Source organism: Juglans regia, chromosome 5, assembly GCF_001411555.2.
Source record: "Juglans regia cultivar Chandler chromosome 5, Walnut 2.0, whole genome shotgun sequence".
NCBI lineage: Eukaryota > Viridiplantae > Streptophyta > Magnoliopsida > Fagales > Juglandaceae > Juglans > Juglans regia.
The window spans coordinates 2,873,255-2,900,386 of record NC_049905.1 but is presented as its reverse complement, the minus strand read 5'-3'; the positions used below and the strand labels follow the sequence as shown (position 1 = coordinate 2,900,386).

The following is a 27,132-nucleotide window of genomic DNA, read 5'->3' as shown; positions in this document are numbered from 1 at the left end:
TATTTATAAATTTATTTTTATAAAATTTCTTTACTACCAAAATATTTATCTATACAAAAATATAATTAAAAATGATTATGCAACTTTTGTGCACCTCCGTGGGGACACGAGCCCTTGCACATCTCCTATGGCCGTCAAAAATGAAAAATAAGGGTTTATTGAACCTAAAAGTACCATGATTCGTACTCGAGTTGTAACATTTGACCTGTGTTATTAGTTTATTTGACTTTCCCACTTTGACTTTTGAACTATTATAGATCAGTTTGGTTGATTGTCCAACATTTGACCTCTGAAGTATTATTAATTCATTACAGACAAAGAATATAGGTTATCTCAACTCTCCCACTTCACTTTGTCGTAGCCGTGAACCGACGTGAAATTCTTAGGTTAGAACTAAGAGGTCAGAACTCTTCAATTATATAGATATAGTGGAAGAGATTTAGATAGTGAGTTGAGATGAGATGAAAACTGAAAGACCCTTAAGTCATTTACAATCTAAACCCAATGCACGATATATATTTCAGGATAGAATAATGTGTTGTATTCAATAGCTAGTCTTACTTTTCGACTATCCTTGACTACCATCATTCATAAGAAAATGATTTGTTTAGGTATAGGATATGGAAGTTTTGTGCATGCCTTTAAAATATAAGTAAAATCTAGTTGAAAAAATCTATTTTTTATGATAGATCTTATGCTTTTCATAAAATTGAATGAGACCTGCATATTTTAAACTTGTCATTAGTTATTTTTATAAATAAATAAATGAAATGAGTCAAAGGAATAAATATATCATGCCAATATTTTTCTTTTTCTCAGTCCAAAGTTTTAATTCCAAAAAATCAATCCATCGTGTTAAATGATAACCAAGTTCATTGAGATATTGAAGTCAGGTCAAAACTAGGGTTCAATCCCCATGCCAAAAGCTTGCATGCCACTAGAAAACCATCATCTAGCTTCTAAGTACATGATTAATTCTTCAAGAGTAATGCTACATGCAGACGTAGAATACGTAAGCGTCGTACAATCACTTTGAAAAATAGTGAAATCTACTATTAAAAAATTAATTTTTTTTATGTAAGTCTTATATTTATTCATTTTTTTTAAATGATTGTACGGTACTTACGTACTCATGACTACGACTATCATTTCTCATTCTTCAAAACTTGGCACGTTGGGATGTTACCTGCACTTGAAGAAGCACGAGGTAAATTTATGCAATTGAAAAATCAAAGGATTTTGATCTTCTTTCATGGTGCATGATGTCATGATCCACATTCTCAACAAGAACAGTAAGAGAATCCACTGTCCATGCTGTCTGCTTTAAATAGGCTGTATGTGCTGTTAGAAAGTTTCCGAGCAATGAACAACGACAGATAAATATATATACAATAACCCTTTCTACTTTCATTCCGGGAGGGCCATTTCTCCAATATAATACAAATTTTTGGAGTGTGAGCCCATCCATTCATCACTCAAAGAAAACCGCATGCAAATGATGTTGGGTTTTTGTACGAAGCCTAATTATATTTTGTAGCGGCCTGATTTGGTAATCCGATTTGATAAGAATTCGTTGTGATTTTTTTTGTATATTTTCAAGAGTTTTGCTTCACAACTTCCATAACACTTCACACTCCACATTTTTTTTAAAATTTTTTAATTTTTTTAATTAATTTTTTTTAATTTATTTCAAATTTTCTATTTATTATTCATATAATAAATATTTAATAAAAATAATAATAAAAATTAAAAAAAATGTAAAGTACTGAGTGGGAAGAGGTTATGAAGATTTTTTGTATTTTCAATGAGGCTTGGGTTATGTAGTGTAGGCTTATGTCGATGACCCGGTTTTAACTCTTGAATTAATCCGACCCAACCTCATTTGTTTTCACAATCATTCTCATTTCATCTTATTCTCATTTCATCTTATCTAATCAAAGTTTCACATAAAATAAAATAAATAATTCAACATTTTCAAATCTCACAACCAAAATAATATTTTATTAAACTTTCAACTTTTATCTCATCTCATCTGCGAAAACATTAAAGTTTACCCACTTCTAACCCCATAGAGAACATTATCCACGTCACTTAAATAGTAAGATTTTATTTATAAAAATCACATTTTAAGATTTATATTCTAAACCAAATCATGTCATGCATGCAGGTGTGTTATCCACACCAGCTTATAAATAGAAATTTTCACCTCAAAATTGCTATTATACACTATACAGTAACATTCCGCAAAAAGCAAATCTCATTTATAATGTGTTGTTTTTTAATACAGTAAGCAAGTGATGCAGCCAACCCCCCTACAAACCCTACGGTTAAAAAGTTAAAAACTTCACGTTGTAACAGATTACACCACACAATGTGTGAAGGAAGATGGTAAAAGCCTTATCACAATATAAGATTTAAGTAGTGCAAGGAGAGCAATTTGAGGGGGGGACAGCTTTGCACCTTGGAACAGCTGGATGTGTAACCAATATCTCCTTCATTGAATAAATAATTCTCAGGGGGGTAGGAAAATGTTGGAGAGTCCCCATGTTGCTCTACACTATAATAACATGCAAAGAATGCGTTGTGTTTACCGGTTTTGAAGTCCTTCAATCGCCTTTTTCCACTGTGCTGCTCTTTGTTTCACATCCTCAAATGACTTCACCTTTTTTGGCTGAACCATACGTAAGTTTCAATCAGAACAAGGAAAAAATACAGCAGTGATAATTATAAAGCATCTGCAACTTCTTTTTTAACTCAAAATTTTCGGCAATAACGTTGTGCCAGTATTTAAGGAAATAAAACATTAATAGAAGTGAGTGAACAGGAAATATGCTCTTGAAGATGATAGAGCAGGGAAACAAGGAGGCATACCGTGCAAATCTTGAAGTGTGAAGGACTTGTTACTTGGACGCTGAGCTCATTGGGATTGTCTGACCAAATTATGTTTCCCTTCACAATCAGTTTTGAAGGGTCCACGTAAATCAATTTCGGCTTGTTGGTGAGGATAAGCTGCACCTTCTTGTTAGTTAATTTCCGTACTTTCTTCACCATTGAGATCATAAGAACAGATTCCCCAGGATCCAGAAACTGTTGCCTGTTAACATGATCAGCATACAGATTAGGCGAGCCCACTGCAAGAGGCCCAGCAGGTATGCACACAAACTTCCCCATCCCCACCCCACAACCATAAAAACGACACAAACAAAAACCAAAAACCAAGTGAGCAGCCAGGCAAAAACTACAAATCTACATCTTTAAAACTTTGTTTGAATTACAGAGAAAATGAAAGGAAAGAATCAAAGTTTAGAGCCCGTCTCTTATGAAATCTCGCGAGAACCTTCCTTATACTTTCCTTCTAGAAAACCACACAATATTGAAAATCCATATGCAAAGTGCATAGATACTTCAAGCCTACAAGGCATTATTCAAAACCAATTCCGATGGTAATTTTCAGATTCCTTCCAAGCAATAAGCACAAGGTCACATTTATACACTCTCTTGAGAGCTTAGAACTCATGTAAGATAAAAATAAGGAGAGGTTTGGATAGTGAGTTGAGATGAAAGTTGAATAAAATATTGTTAGAATAGTATTTTTTAATATTATTATTATTTTGAAATTTGAAAAAGTTGAATTGCTTATTGTATTTTGTGTGAAAATTTAGAAAAGTTGTAATGATGAGATGAGATGAGATGAGATGAGTTAAAAGGCTTTTGCAAACCAAACCTCCCTAAGTCACAGACTCACAGGGATTTCTGTAAAGAGTAAAACATGGATTGGTAGCTTGATGCTAAGCGCAAAGTAAAAGGCATTGAGTGAATACCATTTTGAATCAAACGAGTCAATTGAAGCAAGCCTACTGACATGGCCAGACCCTTCAGATGATGATGCAGCACCACAATTCCCATCAGCTTGTCCCGCTGAACTAGTGCTACTGTGTGCAGGGTTCCATGAAGAATCATGAGCATCATCACCCTCAGATGATTGAACCTATATAAATCCCAAGAAAAGATTAAATTAAAATATCAGAATTGATGTGAAGAAAGTTCCTAAAGATTTTTTTAAGCATATAAAGGCAAGGGATGCTTAGGGAGAGCAGGAATTTTTTTGTAGATTGCAGTTTCATGCAAGACACAAGCCATACCCCTGGTTCTGGAGCAAGTTTTGGTGGGGTTTTCCCTCTTAAATTCTTCCAATCAACTCCCTTGAAAAAGGGGTGCATCTTGAGTACCACATAACCATCAGGCCCAGCACCTAGTCTCTTGTTGGGATCTAAATCCTGCAACACGGTTGTTGCTGTTTTAGTGCAATTATACATTTTATGATACAATATCAGCTAAAACATTTTATCACACATAATTGAGATTCAATCAGAAAAAAATAGTTTATATCTTAAAAGAACATATTTATCAGGGTGATGTCTCTCTTGTTCCCTAATGGGGAAAAAAATTAAATGATGAAAGATCATCTTTTGACGAACAAAGATGTCTTCTCATGATAAATAAAAGCAATATATTTTGGAAAACTATCACACTAACCTAATCATATTGACAACTATCCAATTTCTGCAATTGGTTGTACATTTGTGATTATCTGTCAATGGGTTACCAATAGCAAAAGGATGAAATTCAGTATGCAGAACATTTCATCGCACAGAGGGAAGGACTTTCCACTTTCCATGAAAAACAAAATGGCAGATAAAGGACACTTTTCTACCCTAAAGCGTGACTTCTGTCACAAAGTCCCACTTAACTTTAAACCCCCTAAAACTTGGGTTAGTAGCAATTTTCTCCTCCAGTCAAAGTTTCTCATATTCCCTAATTTCTAGTCTAGAAATCTCCGTGTTTATCACATTAATGATTATAGATGAAAACCCACCATAATAACTTGGGAGTGTTTCCAATTTCTGCTTTTACCTTGTCAAGGTTTCTAATTATTTTTCTGAATAGCGGAAGGAATATAAATCAAATAGGAAAAAAATCCTTAAGAGAAACAATAGAAATTTAATAACCATAGTTGAGGTCGTAGCTTACCAATAACCGGTCAATGATGTTTCTTGCCTCCTCTGAGAAGTAGTCTGGAAATCTAATATCCCTGGCTATAATTCTTTGGAAAATAAGCCACTCACTTGCATCTTTGAAAGGAGAAGTTCCTGAAAGCATTTGGTACAAGGTGCAGCCAAGTGCCCAGAGGTCATTTCTGTTTTTATATGTTCAACAAAAAGAACAAATGAAGTTATACTAGATAGGCAGTACAAGTCTAACAACAACAAAAAGAATGAACGAGGTGAAGTATAAGAATCAGCTATTGATTCAAAATATTAATAGGAATATTCATTTGCAAGTAGGAACCTTCTTTGTTGAGGTTAATAATTATGAATTTATTGCAACAATTATGCAGTCTAACTTACTTGCCTGCTTAATTAAGAAAAGGGAGTCACTCACCCAATTGTTGCAGGAGAAGAATTGAGAACTTCTGGAGGAACGTATGCAGCTGTCCCCACAAAAGTACAGGCCTTATCATCTGTACAAGGCATCAACCGAATTTTTTTAAAATGTCACTAAAAAGTAGAATTAAACAGCTTCCACATGACAAGATTTAATTAACCTGATGCGGCGTTTGGAAGGACTGTAATTCGGCTATCCTGCATAGGCTTTACACTACCAAAATCGGCAATTTTAATATGTCCTTCTGCAGTGAGCAGCAAGTTCTCGGGCTGCCATTTGAGAAACTTACAGAATTATTCATCCACCAATGAAATAGTGCATATGAACTAGGAAAATACCTTAATATCACGATGTATCAAACCCAGGTTATGTATGTATTCAAGTGCATCTACAACTTCTGCCGCATAGAAGCGAGCTTCATCCTCTGACAAACGACCTTTCTGCAGATACAAGTAACTGATGATGGATTCCGTGCAATGGTAAAACCAATAGTTCATGTAAAAGCCATCAGGGGATTTTAATTTAAAGAAAATCATAGATAATTCCACAATGGATGTATGCTATAAAATTCATTATAATCTTACCCTGATTATTTGATCAAAAAGCTCTCCACCTTCACAGGATTCAAGTGCCATATCTTCATGACATAGGGGGGGAAATATATATCAAATAATATCCCAAATAAAGTAAAACAATAAGAACAAAAAGTGCATAAAGAATACCAGTACAAAAAGAAGTGGAAGCTGAAGCAAAACATGAAAAAATCAAATATTACGAATATATTACACTAAAAATACCTACACAGTGAAAAGGTATCTTGAAATGTGAAAAATAGCCGCACTATGCCAGGATGATCTAATTGATCAAGCACAATGCGTTCCAGCTTCACATAAGCTGTTTTATTTTCTTTGGTAATGAACTTTTTGTCCATAATCTTCAACGCATACACAATTCCCGTGTTCTTCTTCTTTGCCCTAACAACCTGTTAGCATCATTTATATCATGTCCAGAGAAGATCAATAGCTACACATTGTAGCACTGAAAGGGAAAAAATCTATAAAAAAAAAAAAAAAGAGAGGTAAATTTTCGTCCCCACATATAAATCCTTAAATCCCCCCCAAATAGGCCATGTTGTCTCAAGAACCTACACGATCTCCTCAACTCAAATAACTGCTCTTTTTCTTTTTTGTGGCTGAGAAGACAAAAGTTCAGCATGCTATAAAGCTTAACACAATCACACAGCTTGGGAGAACCGCATTTTCCATTTTCTGAAAACAACAGGGCACCGATACCGGGGGAAGAAAATCTTTGTCCTGACTTCAGGAGGCATCCAAAATAAATCCGATCTTCCATCACATCCTGGGCTAATTTACCAAATTATCTTCCCTGTAATCCGAAAACCCTATCGTGGCATTATATGTTTTAAAATGTGAACAGAAACGGCTATAAACATGCCAAGAAAACCCCAATAATTTTATTGCAAAAGACCCATCGATCATCATCAGAGAAATACTGCCCAAAAACTCGAAAACCAAAATCTTGCATAAATATACCATTTCACAAACAACATTAAATACCAAATACCATTAACACATCAAAACCCAGCCTACGACATAAGAAAAAAGAATACCAACACAAACCAGTTAGCTCCCAAAAATACAAAAGCGCAAACGAGCCAAATCTCTGAAAAACCCACCATACCTTGCAAAAATAAAAATAAAGAAAAAGAAATGTATAAACCTTGGAATAGGAACCAACGCCATAGATCTTGCCCAACTCAAAATCCTGAATAGTAAAAATCTCCTGGGGTGCCCTGAAAGCAAAGCTCTTGGATCTCTGCACATTCCCACCACCGGAAGACTTCCCCTGAATTTTCAACTTGGAATCAAAATCCTTCTCCATTGCCAACATCTCTCTCTCTCTCTCTCTCTCGCTCTCTTCGAAATTCTTTACGTATTCTCCCTCTGCACCCACATCTTCTCTCCTTGAAAAGAAAAAAACTTTGGGAGAAGAGCTGAGAACAATTGGAAAAGAGAGGAGTCTCTCTCTCTCTCTCTCTCTCTGATACTATTCTCTGAAACGGGAAGAAAAGGTAGTGGGCGCCCTTATTGAGGGTTTATCTATCTGGTGAAGGTGAAGGTGATCAGCTTTATAGCCTTGGCTCTGGTTTTTCGATTTTCAAAACCCTAGAAAGTATACCGGATAATGGTGGAGAGAGAGATTAGTATTGATTTTGATGGAGGAGAGGAAGGTATGGGGATTGAAGAGAAGAAAATGGCAGATGGGATTGAATGATGGAGATCATCTTTCTCTATTTCTACGCCTAAAAAAAAGGGTGACTGAGGTGAAGGGAGATGCTGATGCTCCTTGTGAGCTGTGATTGTGTACCATTAAGAGAAGAAGAATATGTCTATACTATACATGCATCTACAGGGAAAGTTACTTTGCTTATGAAATTTCTTGTACAGATTTTTTATCCCAAAATAGTCAAGAGTTAGTTCACAAAACTGTGTTGCAATTTGCAAACCACTTCTACTTTCTAAAAAAAAATAGATGATTGTCTGGTTCCTCTTAAAATGAATTTAATATTCTAATTTTAGAATATATTTCTTTAAAAACCATTAAATTTATCTTCCTAAATTTAAAATACTTTTAATACAATAAATTAAGGATTGGTTTGTTTATATAAAATCAAATTATTTCATCTTATCTTATTTGATATAATCATTACAATTTTTTTAAATTTTTATATAAAATATAATAAATAATTTAATTTTTTTAATTTTAAAATAAAAATTATATTATAATATCAATAAAATATCTCTTATCATCTAATTTGAACTATATAACCAAACGAGGTATAAGATAATGTCATTCAAAATTCTTCTAATTTTGTAGAGAATACTATACATTAAAGCTTGTTTAAACAATACAACACACACAAAACCAAATCAAAAATTTATGCAGTCAGCACTGTGGGATAAATAAATAAATAAAAAAGTTATAATTTGAAAGGAATTAATTTGCAGGATATATTTATTATCATTAATATTTTTTGTAGGGAGAAGATGTCGCTTTTGCTTTTTGAAAGCCAAAGGGAAGAGTTTGGAAAAGTGAAAATCGAGGTGGTCAAACCGTCAAAAAAGTGCTCAGACAACAAAGGGAATGGGACAGATGCAGTACTGATGGAAGATACACATTTTCAGTGCTTTTAGCTTAGCAAGTACATTAAAATGTTTGAGCTCATCGGTTGAATGATATTCCAGTTTTAGAGACTAAAGATCTGATCCTCTATTTTAATAAATAAATAAATAAAAAATAAAGTTATATAAGAGAATAAGATATAAATTTATTTTTGGTCACAATCAATATGAAATCATGGGACCGAAACTGAGCAGTGGGAGAATTGAATTGTTACACTCTCAATCGTTGTGGTCCAACAAATGCATGATGCATGAAACTATCACACACTGCAGCAAGCTCAAGCTCAAGCTCATGCAGTCAATTAAAGGGATCCAGCCCAATAATTAATTGGAAAATTTAAATTAATTTTATAGATAGAGTTTTGATACAAATCAGTAACTGTTCATATCACACGTCTCACACTTATAATTTTTTTATAAAATATGAGACGTAAAATAATAATTATTTTGATTTCTTTTTCCCAGTTGATAAGCTTTCATTTGTTGTGTCTCTGGTTTCAAAGAACAAAATATTTTTATTTATAAATAGTGATTAATTATATATATTTTTTTTTATGGATATTAACCCAGAATGCAGGTAGCATGCATGCATGGATAATCTCTATCTCTGTGTGTACGTCTGTTTCATGAACATGCACGTGACGTGGACGTGGAGCATGAGAAATTAGGTAGGCATGCAGTGTGTGACTGATGAAAGAAACCATGGAATCTCGATCCTTTTCGATCTTTTGTCCCTTTCCCAGAGAACAAGTTCATCATGATCGGATAGGGTCAAGTTAAGAAACCAGAACAGAAGAATGTCTGGAATGCTAAGTGAGATGTTGTATCAAGACCATGATGACATGCATGGCTAAGAATTTCATTAGCTTCAAATAAAAAATTTTTATTTTTGAAGTTCTTATTCTTAGTGAAATTTTAAAGTTTGGAGTAAGAGTGATAAACATAACATACAATAAGTTTTTACAACTTCTAAATAAATTATTTTTACAAGTTTGTATGACGACCCAATATTTTTATCACATTCTATGCTAGTCTAAGAAGCCGTCTCATTTGTTTTCTTAAATAAAATAGGATGAGTTAAAGATTAAAATTAATAAATTAAATAAAATATTGTTAGAATAGATTTTCTTAATATTATTTTTGTTTTTAGATTTAGATTTAAAAAAGTTGAATTGTTTATTTTATTTTATATGAGAATTTGAAAAAATTATAATAATTAGATTAGATGAAATGAGTTGAGAAGTTTCTTAAAAATAAATCAGGAAAATTTAAAGTATATAGGAATAAAACCCCATTACAAATATATTTTAAAAAAAGTTAATGAGAGATTTTTTTAATTTTATGAAAATTATTATTATTATTTTTTGTTTGGGGGGGTGGGGGTGGTTTAACAGAAATTGTGGGAATTTGTATTGATGAGAATTATATTTTAGAAAATTTAAAAAAACTCCGTGCTGCCGGATCATCACCTTCCTCGATCTCCCTCTTTCATTGTAGTAAGATCTACTTTGATATGTAGCTGCTTGCCTTGCCATTGTAGCTCATGTGTATATCATGATATATAATAGTAATTTGCTGCAACATATTTGGATCTCCTTTGAACCCTTCTGTCGAAGCATGCATTGTTTCTTTGATCAGCTATTTTAGCAGTTTTTGTTGCCTGAGCATTTTCAACTAATTCCATGCATTATTATCTAGCTAAATGCAAGTAAAGTATTCTAAAATATAGTTTAGTTCTACTTAAATGAGCTGCATTGGACTAGCTAAAGTCCTTTAGGTGAAACTGGTTAGTCACTGTTCACAGATCATACCCATATTTAATTTTCAAACTTTTGATTGTTTGCATTATAATGTTAACAGTAACCGTATGATAATTAATAATTTAGAAATTATTAATTAATATATTTAATTTCTAAAGTTTTGATTGTTTACATTCTAATGTTAACACTAACCATATGTTAATTAATCATTTAATAATTTCTAAATTATTAATTAACATATGCTTAGTGTAGCACTGGCAAAATATGAAAAAAATAATATTATATTATTATTTTTACTTATTTTTACCTAGTCGGGTTATATTTGAATGGCTTTGGCTTTTATATAAAACATTTAGTTTTAGCCGAATTTTGAATTTGAGACTAGTCAAATACCAATGCTCACAAGGGAATTCACTTCAGGTTATTTAAAGCTATTCAAAGTTCAAACGAGCCATCATCCCTAATATTACAACCTGTCGTGCTGACTTTAACGGAAGAAAGATTCAACTCATACTCTGGCTCAATTAGATGTTATGTCATGATGATTCTTGATATCTTAACTCACGATAATATCCTTCTGAATCTCTCCTTGTTCCCTCATTTGAAGATGAATCTTGTTGATGCATTTTAACGTGTCAAAAATAAATGCAGTGAAATGCATTAAAATATATATTTCAATTTCATTTCATGTAATCGAAAAGCACCACACCAACCAAATTTAGCATCTCAAGCATGGAATATCTTTGCATTAAACGCTGTTTTACCAGGATTCTAACCCAATATCCAAAGGAAAGAGGGAAGATGAACACATTTTGAAAGGAACCCATCTTTGATCACTTCCCAAAAAGAAAAAACTGACAAAACCAATATACATTCTACAGCCAAAAGCTATTGATGATACCTAATGTTCCCCAAAACAATCCACAACAGGGGAAAAGGATGAACAGAAAATAACCAAAAAATGATACCAAATGAGGGAAGAAAGAGCAAGATGGAAGAGTCAATGCTTTGCAATTATAATTCTTGTGTCACTATGTATCCCAACCATCCTTCCGCCCATCAAATTCCCACTTACGGCCAGCCAAACTTCCATACATCTCAGAAAATTTCAGGAGGCAGTTGCTTCTTAACTGGTAATGCACTTTTGTGTTTTGGCTAATTGCCGCACCTGATAACTTCGATGTATCTATTGCCCAAACTGGTCTTACATATTCTACAGCCTTAGATGAGCTTGCATTTGCATACAAGAAATTTAGTAGTATGTCCTCGCAGTTAAAGTACTTATTGACCAATTCCCTCCCTTGCATGGCTGCCTCACCCCAATACCTCTCAAAGGCTACTTGACTATCAATGAAAGCTGCCCCTGTAAGAATCATGTTATACCCTTTATGTCTTCGGGCATATTTTTCACCCCTATACTTCAATGGGCTTCCATCAATGAGTCGGGGGTAGAACCCAACAATACGATCTGGGTGCTGACGCCATACGTTAAAACCCCGCTCAATATCATCACAAGTCATCATAATGTCATCGTCAAGCTCCAGAACAGCACGGGTCTTTATCAAGGGATCCATTTTGAACCGATTATTCAGTGAGTTTTCCTTTTCTACTCTGATCCTAATGGGAACTGCTGAGTCCAGATCACTCAATTTAGGAGGTATCCCCTTGTTCCACACCACAACAATTTCCCGCACGGAAGAGCACCTTGAATAATGCTTCACATAGAGTTTCAAATTCCAGACCCTAGCTTCATATGTCATTGTTAATAATGTGAACTGCGAGTAGTGACCTTTCCACAGGTAAGCTTCTTCAGCACCGTTGCCCCCATAGATATATTTAACCCCTGTGCATGTTAGTGCAATGCCAACAACAAATATTATAGCAATAACTAGTCGCCCATAATAGGTATTAGGTCTTATCCATCCTCGTATAAACGAAGGTGCTCTGTTCAAGCGGCTGCAAAACCGCCTCACTTTTGAAGAAAGCAGATTTGACCTTTCCAAAGCCAAAAACACACAACTTCTCTTTCCCGAGTTGTGAATGCACCAGTTCAGGGGAATAATACACTTCACAGCTCCAAGTAGCACGCCAAGCAGTACAACAAGGACAGCAACAACTGCAACGGAAGCACAACCAAGAATGAACCGCCAGGATGGATCTCCTGAAGCTACACGGTCCCCATCCATAACCCCAACCCACTCACCAGAACTTAGCTGTTGCACATCAAGTTGATGATAGCGACCACCATTCCATGCATTACGACCTTTATTAGGCTCTATTAAGCCTAAGGGGACTTCAACTTCTTTAAATTCATCTTCTTTGAGAAGTTCTACTTTGAAGATGCGCACACGTCTCCCATATGTTTCACCACAGTCTTGACCAATGCGATAAAGGTTTCCATTGTAGAAAAAGGGTCTCCCTCCGTTTCGAGCCCCCAAGGTCCTGTCGGTATTGTATACAGGGTTCTTCTTGTGTGGTTTCCAAGGACCAAAAGGTGAGCTGCTATACCAGATCTCCAAATGTCCATTCTTGCTGGCACCAAAACCACTGTGATCAGAACCAAAAAGCCAATACTTTCCATCATAGTTAATGACGACGGAATCAACAAGGGGCTTTTTCATAATGACCTTATCCAGTGTCCATTGTAAAGGAAATTTGAGTGCACGGTAAAGACGAAGTTCCCCTTTCTCACTACTCTCGGGCATCATATAAATCTGTGGGAAACAATAAGAAAAATTAGACAATGCAATCATACATAAATCTTTCACTGAAATATTCAGTTGACGGAAAACATCAAGTGTTTACTTGTATCCTCTACTAGATTCCTCGACGACTATATTTAACATGAGTGACACTGAAAGTGTTACTGGGCCCACTTGGACGGGCATCAGGTGGAATTTTCTGGTCCTGAAACTTATAATCACGGGACCTTGGAATTGGACTTATAACCCATCTCAAGGGCTTCCACATATTCCATCTTATCTTTTAGGGTATAATCTTGTACAGGATTTTGATATGTTGATGTCACAGATAAAACATTATTTATGAGTCCATTTTCTAGCTTGCAATTGGCGTAGAATAATGTTATAAGGAGCTCAAGGATATTTAATTATTTGATGTGTCCATGTGTGCATGCACTAAAGACATTAAAGTTTTACTTCGCCAAGGTAGTCAAACACATATGGATAAGAGAGATGCCAGTCCTCGTCCAAGGCAATGCCCACTTGTTGCCACGTCGCTCCCTTATCAGTACTTTTAGTGACTCCAATGTCTCCTTGCAAAGTGATTGAATTCTTAGTTTCATAGAATAGGTAAAGTGTATCTCCCTGAAACATGATGCCAGAACAGTTGAACAAGATGAGAAAGTTAATTTTCCAAAGGAAGTAACAATGAAGAAACTTAAACTAAAGAAGAATTGTTACTAATGATAACAAAGTATAGTTTGACTTTACAAAGGGTACATACTAATAGAAACTTATAAACCTTACAATTCATCTACAAAATTCAAAATTCAAAATTCAAAATTCTAATTAGAGAAGTTTTTGTAGAAAAGTAAGTTTACAAACTGACATGGTTTAATCGGATCTGCTTTACACTAAAAAAGAGTGTTACAATCTAACCTACTATATCAAGCCACATTGATCTGTAAACTTCCTTTGTAAAACTTTCTTTGTAGACCAAGCATTTCTCTTCTGATTATAACATTAAAGAAAACAATAGCTTAATGCCACCTAACATTATGCCTTTAATTTTTCCTGTAGAAGTAAACTTTACTTAAATTTAGCCAGTATAATTGTCTCATCTTTTAGTGAACAACCAGGGTGATCTGACATACAGAAAACTCAAGGGGTGGGACACTTACTTATATAGTTAAATGTGAGATGAAGGGTATATATCAAAGAAGAGTGACAGTTATTTAAAAGTGAGATGGAGGTCATATTTCAAGGAAGAGCTACATAGGTGTGTTAAAAACCAGGGGAACGCAGCGTTCCCCTAGTCACCCTTTCCTTTGCCTTTGTCTCAGCACCAAAATATTGGGCAGAACCAAGCCAAGGTAACGCCACAATAACAACTCCCTCCTTTTTTAAAAAAAAAATTAAAAATTATGAATAAGGAAAGAAGTAAGTGAGGCCCAATAAATAACAGAGACAAAAGAGACCTCCAGAAGAAACATTTCCCATTATATGGCACAAAAAAAGAATAGCTACTGTAATTTATATCTAAGTCTTTTAGAAGAGGACTCTTATGCTCACAATTGTTGATTTCGAATTAAAAAAAAAAAAAAAAAAGGCATTCCCTGGCTAATTGTGCATTACGGCAGTTTCTTTCTCCCAATGAAGTGTTTTTGTTCTATTTTTATTTTTTATTTTTATCTTGTTTTGCGTACACATGAAAACAACAAAACATCACAACTCGCTGAATTCTCACACTTGAAACATTAGTCAACCTTCAATCCATGGGAGCCTCAAAAGATACTAATTGAACTGCAACTCTTAGACCTTAGAGATGAAGAGGCGAGAATAAACACAGATCATATATGCAGCACTGCAAAATCACTTAAAACCTTACACCATGAAGATCAACTGTTTCCATGTTTGCATGCTCCTTGTAACAGAACCTTATGAATTTTACAAAACAAACAGAACATTTAACCTTTCTAATAAAAAATTGCAATAACATCATGGATGAGATCCCCTGGCCCAGATTATAAAACAAATTAGCTATAAATAGAGATCACAAGTCACAAGCTAAAGCAAATACAATATTTTCAAACCCTACTAATACGAAACTCGTATCAAAAGAATAGTAAAAGACAATGATACGTTCGTTTATAACGCATGGGTGTCTGCAGGTGGAATTCTTGGATTCCTAAAAGCATTACCCAATTAGTTGCGTCGCAAGTTATAACACAGCGCTCAATTATTTACAAGAAGACAAAAAATAGATAAAACCTCGACAAAGTAAAGAAAATGAAACTCGAAGGAAAAAAAAAATCCAATATCAAATTCAATTAATACCTGAGCATAAAGAAAAGGATCAGCAACAAAGTTGCTAGGGAAGCCAGCATCAGAAACAGAAGCACACGTCAGCACAGGATTAGCCACCGGCCACGCCGCACTCCCATCCTTCCACACATTCATCTGCATCAAATTTTCCGAGCCCAAAGTGAAGAATAGTTCCAAAATCCAAGACAAACCCACAATCTTTTTATACCATAAACACCAAAAAAAAAAAAAAAAACCCAACACCAACAAAAAATAAATAAAAATCATGTTAAAAAGATTTATACATTTCTCAATAACAAAAAAAAAAAAAAAATCCACTTTTGTTGTTGGTTTATTTAATAAGAAGTGAAGAGAGGCAGGGCATGAATGAAACTCACCGCTTCGATGGGTTTGAGAGAGAAGGGAGAGTCCCCGTAGAAAACACCAACCGACCAAGACCCCTCATTGTCCTCCTGGCAGCCAAGCGAGGAGAAGCCAGAACCAGCCAGAGGCTTACGGAAGTTGGGCGTGAAGGCGAGCCAGGCGTAGAGCGTGGCAACCGATCCCAAGAGAACGAAGCAACCCAGGAAGAAGACGAATGCGGACGAGAAAAACCAGTGGGGGCCGCCGTGCTGGTTTTCCCTGCACCGCCACCCGCACCAGCATCTCACGCCCATGTCGCAGAAGCTACTACTGGAACCACCGCCATTAGAGGCACCGCCGCAACCCACCGCAGCCGTCGTCGGACTCGAACCACCCATACCGGAGACACGCACAAATTCGTCGTGCAACCTTCCCCTCAAGCCGACGTAGCATCACTCGACGGTACGGTCAGTTGCACTTCTAAAGGTCGTCTGAAACTACACACTCTTTATCAAAATAAAAATACACATCTATACATATATATATATATATATACACTCCCCCACCTCCGTGACATCTATGGTCAGTGAATTATTCTCTTCTACTTCCGCTGTTTTTGTGAGAGTGTGGAGTTATTTGATACTCGCGGCCCATGGCGGCCAAGTTTCACGACCAAAATTATGTATTTATATATATAAAAATAAAGCAATTAATTTTGGAATCTTCCGAGTGATAGGAGTTTGACCAGTGGGAGTATTACGGGTGGATTATGCGATTAGGTCGGAGAAAGGTAATGCCTAAAAGATTTTGTGTAGGTTTTTTTGTCAGAAAGCATATTTTATAAATAAATAAAAAATGATATTTTACACATTTTTATGGTATAATCTCTTTTTTTTTTCCCTATAGATTTCCACACTTAACATTTGTACGTAGTATTACTTTTTTTTAAATAAATAATAATACTTTATACAAGTTTTACATATACAAATCTTACTTACTCGTAGTTATTTTATAAAAAAAATTAGATCCACATAGATTTACATGCCAAACATGGGATCCTCACATTCTCATTCCTATTCATTGCAATGCTCATTGATAAGCGCAATGAACAGTAATAAACATGTGAGAGGTTATTTAAAGATGGTAGGGACTATATATTAACTAAAAATACCATAGGTTAGCATTAATTTTTAAGAAATTTATAAGGTTTATGCTATAGTTGAGCACCGACATTGTCAAAGTTGAAACTCAAAAATCTCAATTCCGACTTCGACTCTGATTTAATCGAAGATCAAATCTGACATTCGGCTCTGCCTCTCATACTATTGGAATCTATTATGTAAAATAGGACAAATGTCGGAGTTAGAGTAGAATTTCAATGTGTAAAAATTTATCAAAAATTTTATGTGCAGTTACTTTTGCATACTCTTTGTGCACTTCACTAATTTGATTGGCTACATAACTTTTTTTTAATATAAAATAACTGATTTGACCAATCACATCAGTAGAGTGTACAAAGAATATGCAAAAGTAACTATATATAGCAGAACTCAAAATTTATTTCTCTCATTTCAAACCCACCAAACACTTTCACGAGATTGTGATATTCACATAATATATTGTAGAAGTTACTATATACATAGCATCAATTATATAGCATACATTTGATATTAATTTAGTAGCACACATAGTATATTGCTATATACGTATCATAAATTAGTAATAGTACATGACTCATATTTAACTAGATATGTATTAGTATACATACTAACTAGTATTTAACAGTGAATATATACATACGAGTGCGATACTATAAATATGTTATGACATAAATATTAGCACTTCTACTAGTATAGTATTGAACATAAGTTATAGACTTCAATATAAGTATATGTTATATATATATATATATGATTACTATGTAAAATAATTGTATAGAGTTAATATATATTTTATAACATATGGTTAATGATGTTGGAGTCGGAGTCAGTCAGAAAAACCCTCCACCTCTAACTTCGATCAAATTTAACATGAAAAATCTGATTCCGACACCGTCACAAGTATAAATTAGCTTAGGTTAGTATCTTATACTACATCTGTTGAATTGCCTTGGTGTTTAATTCAATGCTTGGGCGGTAAAGCAACAGGATGGAAAGTAACAATGGAAGAAAAGAAGTAGAATTGTTACCCAAATGTCATTATCTCTTTCAATTAATCAAAGATAAGTGTTATAACCGCAAATATATTTCTTAAAAATTTTTATAAATTGACATGATTTTATGTAATATGTTAGATTTGTTTTACAATAAAAATAATTTTATAATCTGACGTACTGTACGAAATAACATCAATTTATAAATTTATTTTTACGAAATTCTTTAGTAACTAAAACATTTCTCTTAATCAAATATTGTAGGTTAAAAGGGCAAAGCGGAATTGGGAACCGTGAGTATGGACTGACCTTCTATCTAGTGGGAAAAAAAATGTATAATCTCTTCATTTTATTTAAATTTAATACTAATAATTTTTTTTTTCTTCCAAACTGATAAAACTTCCATTACTCAAAGGATCCATAGTACAAGAAGAAGCATACCAACTAAAATTTAATTAAAAGCAGTAATCTAACTAATATACAGAGTAATTGGGTGGGTCCTTCCCACTGTAGAAATTCAATAGACATTGGTATTTTGGTTCTAGGTATATCTATAAACATTGAGTTTGAGGATGCCCATTGCGCAATGGAATGAGCACATCGGTTCTAAACCCGATGAATTTTAAATTCTTTCCAGCTTTCAAAGTTGTTAAACGGTGTTTTTGAATCTCTTATCAAGCATTCTATGATCCAATATGAGTTTTGACATGGATTTTCAGGGTTGAAATCACAACCTGGGAGTCACATTCAATAACAATGCTCTTCCATTCTTTCCCTGCTGCCAAACGGATTCCTATGAAGGCTGCTAGTGCCTTTCCACAATTTGAGTTGCAATTTCTTGTAAATTTAATTACACATCCAACAATTTTTCCTGAATGATCCCTACACACTGCAATTGCCGTAATGTCTAACTGTCAAATTGTTACATCAAAAGAAACTGAGACCTGAGCTTTGGGAGGGGGATTCCACATGAAACTTTCAATATTGTTCTTCATTTCCCAAGCCCTGCTATGTTCTTGGTAAAGCCTAAGGGCCTTTTCCACAAACTGATTTATAGGAATTGATTGAGATCCATGTGTAATATGATTTTTATAGAACCAAATACTATCCATTGCTAGAATAGCAAAAATTTGAAAATTTTGGGGTTCATGAGGAGGAGTATGCAACTTAGTGACTGGTTCTAAAATAGCCAAGACCCAAATAGAGATATCCTACCCTACAATGGTTTCAATGTCTCAAGGCAATGACGATTGCCTCTAGAGTATTCTTGAGTATGGAGAAGTTAGAAAGAGATGGGAGACTGTTTCCTCCGAAGAATGATAAATTGGACAAATGATTTGGTCCTCACTAAATGAGATGCACTGTTTTAGCAAGGATAGAGTGGGAAGAATATTGTTTAGCACCTTTCAGGTAAAGAGCTTAAGACGATCCTGAATGTGTAGGGACCACAGATTCTTCCAAGTTTGAGAAGATTGATCATTGCCTTAACTATGGATTTGAAGAGTTAGAGCAGCATAGATAGACTTAATAGATAAATTCCCACTTGAGTGATGAAGCCACTTTATACTATCCCTCAGATTATGAAAACTATAATGGGCAAGAGGAAATTTTTCAATTTCTTTGGCTGTTTCCTCAGAGAAGAGGGCCTAAAGCAGAAGAGTATTCCATCTTCTTGGCTCTTCGAGTGTTAACTCAGAGACTCTTAGGGTAAGGTCTTTGTAAATATCTGGAGAAGATAGAATGGGGAGGGGTGGAAATAGAGAGGGGATCCAAGAGTTCTTCCATACAAGAGTACTTGCTCCATTATTAATCTGATGGCATAGGCTAGAGGCAAGGAACTCTCTTTGTTTTACCAGCCCTTTCCAAACTTTTGAGTAACTCGGTTTGATTTGAGCATCTAACAAAGAATTATTATTCAGATATTTGTTTGAAATAATTGTTTTCCAAAGGCTTGTGTTCTTGTTAAGAAGAGACCAACCTAATTTGCACAGAAAAGGCTTGTTAAAACTTGAAGTGAACCTCATGCCTAACCCTCCTGTCGATTTAGGTTTACAAATAGAGCTTCGAGATTTATGAGTGTAATTATGAGATTTTTTGGGGTCAAAACCCTACCAAAATTTCATAAAGGATTTGTCAATGCTACGGGCGATCGTTTTTGGAATGAGGATACTGGACATCGTGTAAGCTGCGATGGAAATAGCTACTGACTTAATTAAAGTAGTTCTACTTGCTTGAAAAAGAAGCTTGGCTTTCCAACCTGCCAACTTGTTTAATTTGAATATTTTCCTTGATACTAATAATTTAGTATAAGACATAGGTGTTTTGGTCCTTCGATTTATAATAAGATTTAGATTTAGAAATGAAATAATTAAATACTTTGCACCAATAAACTTTATTAATTCCAAATAATATGGTGACGATCTTATTACTTAATTCAAGCGAAGGTGCATGTCTCAGAAACTCTAGTTATTGACTTATAATTGGATGATGCCTCGAGATTATTACTAATAATACCAAAACGAGCCACCATTCTTATGTAGGAAAAAAAAAAAAAACTGATGGGACTTTAGTGGGATTAAGCAATTATAAAATAGTCAATGGACTAATGACTCTGGACAATGTATAATCAAGAACAAAAGATCAGGTTCCTTAAAAAACAATAATAATAAAATCAAAACGCATGCAATGTATAGGTGTATCTGGTTCAGACTAATCAATCTCATCCTAATCTTTTGTTGTTTGTAATATTGTTCAAGTACTAATAAACTTTCTTCAAGATGTTTGCTCAAAATTCAGCCTATTAACATGTCTTGAAAAAAAAAAAAAAAAAAAACCATCTGTGTTTTTTGAATATTTGAAAAGTTATAAAAATTTTTTACAAAAATAAATTAAAAAATTAATATAATTTCATGTGATCATTTTGATCTATTTTTGAAATAATACATAACAATAAACCTAATTTAAAACAAAAACTCGCCCAGATTATTTACTGATTGCAAACCAATTTAATAGTATTATTATTTTAAGATTTGAAAAAATTAAATTATTTATTATATTTTATATAAAAATTTAAGAAAATTATAATGATAAAATAAAATAAGATGAGATGAAATATTTTCACTATTTAAACCGACTATATCCAAGCAAGTGCATACTTCTTTATGAATAGTTGTTTGAAATAATAAATTTTTATTTGTAAAAATTAGAAAATTATTCCTTCCTTTAGCTCTAGAATTGGAAAAGCAGCATCATCAACTACTACGAGGAGGCTTCTAAGAAATTTCCATAAATTTGAATAAAAGAAAACGGAGTGGTGCATACAGCTTTAGCCTTTTGGACATGGACCCACTATCGCCAAAGTACATTCTTTTTTCAATACTGGACAGAACATTTTCTCTTTGAATTCATTCCTTTTTCATCGTGTTCGGATGACACTAACCCACTGAGACTTTGTTCCGAAAGTGGGTCTCGTATGGTTTTTGTGATTTTTTTTTTTTAATGATGTTGTGAATTTTTTTAAAATATTTAAAGATATAAAAAAAATTAATAAAAAAAAATCAAATGACATTTTCGAGATATTTTTTTGGATTACACTCTTAGTGGGTGTAGAACGGTACTTGGTGATTGGTTCGAAAAAAAAAAGTTTCGTCAGTTGGATAGAGATTTAGAAACTGTATGGTTCAACCAAAATTCAAAGGTGTAATTACCACAAGACACCAAGCATTGGTAAAAAAGAAAATCAACTTTCTAGATTTGGGATTTCCATTTGAGCTAGAGTTAATTGGAAGGGTTGGAGACATAAAGTCATAAATTAGTGTGATTTTATGTGATCTGTTAAATCTATTTTATAATAAAATTAATTTTACAATTGATGTACCCAATTAAATTATGTCAGTTTGTAAAATTCTTTTGTGACTTGGAGATGTTTAGACAGTGAATAGAGATGAGATCTTGAAATAAAAATTAAAAGTTGAATAAAATATTATTTTTAAATATTATTATTATTTTAAAATTTGAAAAAATTAAATTATTTATTATATTTTATGTAAAAATTAAAAAAAAATAATTGAATAAGATAAATTGAAAGACTTTTATATTCAAACCCGACCTAAAACATTTCTCAAGATAGAGTTTATATTAATTGGATGGGATGAAAAGAAAAGAAAGAGAAGAGAAAGTTCGTTCCGGCTGATAATTTTAGTTACATAGTGCCGCACCCATAAACGGATATTAAAAAGGAAGAAACAAAAAACATAATTTTCTTCAAAGACTTGATGAAACCAAGGATTTGGATCGTTGGAGATATTCAAAAGGGACATCATATGAAAGAGAATATTAATCGTTTTCATAGTTTCAACATTTGTGGGTCATTGAAGCTTGGCTAGTGGAGATGGGATGACGGCGTGACACTATAGCATGATGGTCAAGTCATCTTGGGATGGAAAATAATTGTATTCTTAAATATTTTTATCTCCTATCGACCACATTTGTTGATAATAATCATTTAAAATAAAATTTTATTTTTCATTATTCTATACGCTACACATTTTTTTAATTTTTTTTATTCTTATTAAATTAATTGAGTTATTCTACTCATTATTTATATATTACATATTTATTAAAAATAAAAATAAATAAATAAATAATCTTATGTAAAATAAAAATAATAAATAGAATTTTTCTTTAAAATATGTCATACAACATATGTAACTAGAGATAAAAACAAATAGGATGAATGATAACATTAGCTAGCATGTCATGAGTATCTCATGTATAGCCAACTTCTCATAAATTGAAAGAAGACAAAAGACTTGCTAATATTACATTATTAGGTGCAAGTCCTAACATATAAGTTAAAACTAGCTTCAAAACCAAGAGAAGCCCAATTTCTTCACTATAGACAACCATGAACCAACTTATATATTTCGTATGGCATGATGACATAACACTCAAATCTTAAAAAATGAGATCTTGAGTTCGATCCTTCTAAAAAAAAAAAAAAAATCATATATCTCAAAAAGGACATATAGCATGACTTGGAAGTTACTATATATAACAGCAACATACTAAGCTTTTTTTATGGCATTTTATGGACACATACTCCTCTTGTCTATCTCATTAATTATAAAATGAAAAATCTATTTATCATCATATTTATCATCATCCTCACAACATTTTTTGATGTGGCATTAAATGATAGGTCCATAAATAAAATATAATAAATAATATCTAATAATGTAATACAACATCATGTGATGATAAGAGGATGACAATAAACGTGATTATGAGTAGCATTATGACAAGAGGGGTATGCAACACAGAGTATCTGGATTTTGAGGACTCGATATTTGCCCTAGACTGCCTCGAATGCTGATTCTCTCTTCCCTTGACCGCTATTGTGTTTCACAAGGGTAAATTTCAATCCAATCATCCATTCTTCTATTTTCGATTTTTCAGATAGTTTTTGTTTGCTTGAATTGATTTGAATCTTGTGGTGGTTGGGAAAGCATATATGTTCATGTCTTAATATTTTGGGTTGCTTGAACTGGTCTGAATATTGGGACAAAATAAGTGTTTTTAATGCACTTATTAACCTACGACAAGGCTATGATCGACGTTTCATGATCTTTTTCAAAGTATTGAATGATTATATTCACCATCTAAAACTTTAACACAAAACATAGGTTCTAACAATGACTGCTGGAAAAATTTTCTTATGAAAGTTCAAGCAGATCACTCTAAAAATATAATAACATGCTCGAGGCCTTAATCCTGTCCCTGTCTGGTCTCTTATGGATGCAATCCATGCAATGGTGTTAAAATCATATGAATGCAACTCTTATTAGGTTGGGCACTTTAATTTTTTCTAATGATTTTAATATGGTGCTCTTCTTTTTATATTTTTAAGGTTTTAGGCAAAAAGTACAAAAGCTTTGGTCCCTCAAATTTCTATACTAATGTTGAACTGCACACTCAACTTTGAAAAAAGGCTATATGATTTTATTATATTTTTTGTCCATTGATTACAGTACTTGAGAGAGAGTTTCTGTACATAAAGAGTCATCAACTTCAATCAAGTCCCACCAAAGTTGAGATAAATAATGACATTAATTTATTATGTAGTCAGAAGAAAAAAGAAAATCTTCAATAATGCTTCACTTACTTCATTCTTATTATAGTCAAAAGAATAATCTTTTAGAATGTTTGGATTGAGAAACACTCTCAATCTATTTTATCACATCGTTATAATTTTTTTAAATTTCTACATAAAATATAATAAACAATTCAATTTTTTTAAGTTTTAAAATAATAATAATATTAAAAAATAATATTATAATAATATTTATTAAACTTTCATATAAAATTACTTCACTATCCAAACAGTCCATTAATCTTTATCTCTCTCTCCAGTCACATGTTATAATTCTTGTTGCTTTCAAGGTAAATTATGACTAATTGGCACTCGATAGGCTATGTTTGTACTTGATAGGCATACCAAGCCCTTCCCTTTTCAGCATAAATCTAGCCCTGTTGCATATTAATGGAGTCTTTATACTTGTCAGAAGCTTTATCAAAGCATATAAATCCTAATAAGAATACTGCATACCAACAGAAGCTTTGTGTGATAGCATCTTTGAAATAGCTTTCTCCAATTGCTATATTTCACTGTAGTTGCATAGCTACTCCAGTTGTTTATGGATTACTATATGTTTATGGTTGACTCTTTGAAAATTTAAATTTTTTTAAGAATGGACATACCATTGATGATCCATTCTTTGCCACTCTTTTACAAAATGGAGGAGAAAGTTATAATAGCACCCCAATACAATATTATAGTGTTGTGGTCTAAGCAATTCTCATTGACAATGAAAAAAGGCCTCCCACAAAAATAATTCAAAGATGTGCATCTTCCACTTTAGAGGCCTCACAACTTGGCTCAATATTATCATTGATGCTATATGGGGTATTGATAAAAAAATCCACTCAAATGTAAGATAGAATTTCATATTTTTATCATGAATATAAAAGTCAAACATAGTGAACTGTTCTATAGGCTCTTTGATGAATCGTTGGTCCTCAATTCAAAAATGAACAGAGAAGTTTTGTGCATTTTTAGCACAAGTATAATTATTGCACCCGAGTGGTGCAACGGAGCAAAATAAGGTATGTAACATTTTCTTTTAATTATGTAATTATGTAGGGCTGATTTATGAACTAACAATATTTCTTCATCTTTATAGATTGAGAAGGCAAAATTTATGTACAAAGAGATGGAGAAATCGAACTTCACAATGGAGTACTGTTGGTGTTTTTTGAGACACCAACCAAAATGGTAGTAACAAATCATGACCCTTGATACGAGAAGAAGGCCACACGATAAAAGTCCAGCCATTGAGCAGGAAAGTGAAGTTGTGGGCAACTCTATGAAGGAGAACATGGAGGTTTTCGGTGAGAGACATTCGGGCAAAAAAATTAAGAAAGAAATGGAGAGCAAGCAGAAGTCCCTAGAAGGCCATGATGCCGAGATCAACATGGCCTTAGCTCAAATAACCGATGATAGACACCGGTGCATGGTAGAGAGGAGAATAGTTATGTTAAAGGCAGATCGCGACAGATGTTCATAATTTCAACTAAAGAATAAAAAAATTCAATACGAAAATGATGAGATTGGATCTTGCTGGCATGAATGCCATACAACAAAAATACTTCCTTAATATTCAAAGGGAAAATTTTGAAGTATCAAAGTCCCATTTCAGAGATACATCTACATTTTCATCCACACCTTATGGACGTGTGTAATTGGCTAGACAGATTATTTTTGTTTCGATTTTAGTGGCTGCCCAGTCACATGTGTCATGTGAGCTGGAGAAACATGTGGTTAGGTAGCAACTAAGGTGTCATATTTTTATGGATGGAATCTGGTATATGAACAGTTGAAGTGGCTTGTTTTTCTTTTGCCTTATGAGACCCGAATAGTTTATTTTGGTTGAAATGGATAATTTAATTTTTATGTTTGACATGGATGATACACAACTTGTAAATGGATGAATAGGTTGTGGGCGCTTATGTTGTAATTTTTTGTGGACTAGTGGGTTGGACTGCATTGCTAAAATTATTTGTATTTTGATTCAGCAAAGTGATGAGGTTGGTATAGACTGTAATGCTGAAAGTGTTGTATTTTGAAATTATTGACAGTGGACATATATCGTTTTTAATGTGTGTGCTATAGGCTGTTTCTATCTTGGACAAATTACTCTACAATAGAAGTCATCGCTTTATTAAGTTCTTTTTAAAACTTTCATTAATAAACAAGGCTATATTATGTCCATATTTTTCAGGAAATCTATTTTTGTGAAAACAAGGCTATGTTATGTCCATTAGTAAATAAAGCTATGTTAATAATAAACAAGGCTATGCACAATATAGTACTTTTAATCTGATTTTTCAGACTAATGTGAATTTCAGATACATTAATGTCATAACAAACATTAATGTCATTTTAACAATAAAAATAGAAATGTTGAATAATAAAAGTATTACAAATTACCACATTTAAAAAAAGAGAAAAGTTTGGGGCCAGATGAGTTTAAAATCAATTTTCGTACCAGCCAATGGTACTCCAGGAAAACATGGTATGAACCCGCATCCACCCAATCCCCCTCTGTTTCCTCCGAATCTCTCTCCCTCCCCCATCATTTGCACTCAAGTCCAAAAGAGAAAAAAACCCTCTTTCTCTCCATTGACTCCAGACCACGAATCATAGGTCGGAGCTCCATTTTCTTCGCCACTGGCTCTTTGGATGAAGCAGTTCTCGGCTCTTCTTTTCTGGTAATTCTTGGTTTCTCATTGTAGTCCTTTTATGTACTGGGTTTTTCGATGAGTCGTTGCACTAACTCGCGGAAGTTTGTTGTGTTGGTTTTGATGATTTAACATATCATCTCTGCTCCTAGCACGACGAAAAAGGGTCGGCGCCAATGGCGAAGAAAATGGAGCTCTGACCTATGATTCGTGGTCTGGAGTAAAGGGAGAGAAATAGGGTTTTTTTCCCCCCTCTTTTGGACTTGAGTGCAGATGATGGGGAAGGGAGATAGATTTGGAGGAAATAGAGGGGGATCGGGTGAACGTGAGTTCATACCATATTTTCCTGGAGTACCTACGTGGCACATTAGCATTGGCTGGTGCGAAAAGTGATTTTAAACCATTCGGCCCTAAGCTTTTCTCTT

General features: G+C 33.7%; 2 protein-coding genes across 2 annotated transcripts; both read right to left on the bottom strand.

Annotated features, from left to right (window-relative positions):
• Positions 1–2,213: 2,213 nt before the first annotated feature.
• LOC108990826 (3-phosphoinositide-dependent protein kinase 1-like) lies at positions 2,214–7,868 on the bottom strand. The gene is made up of 11 exons (XM_018964925.2): positions 7,186–7,868; positions 6,247–6,427; positions 6,030–6,082; positions 5,784–5,885; positions 5,606–5,714; positions 5,443–5,521; positions 5,032–5,197; positions 4,143–4,277; positions 3,822–3,988; positions 2,872–3,094; positions 2,214–2,671 (listed from the first exon to the last, which is right to left on the bottom strand). Exons 1-11 carry the CDS (start codon positions 7,354–7,356, stop codon positions 2,588–2,590), a joined length of 1,470 nt encoding a protein of 489 aa, XP_018820470.1. The 5' UTR covers positions 7,357–7,868; the 3' UTR covers positions 2,214–2,587.
• Positions 7,869–11,125: 3,257 nt separating this feature from the next.
• On the bottom strand, positions 11,126–16,280 carry LOC108990818 (glucosamine inositolphosphorylceramide transferase 1-like). Its single transcript, XM_018964916.2, has 4 exons — positions 15,792–16,280; positions 15,427–15,549; positions 13,567–13,734; positions 11,126–13,122 (listed from the first exon to the last, which is right to left on the bottom strand). The coding sequence occupies exons 1-4, from the start codon at positions 16,152–16,154 to the stop codon at positions 11,440–11,442; spliced, it is 2,337 nt and encodes a 778-aa protein (XP_018820461.1). The 5' UTR covers positions 16,155–16,280; the 3' UTR covers positions 11,126–11,439.
• Between the last annotated feature and the right edge of the window lie 10,852 nt (positions 16,281–27,132).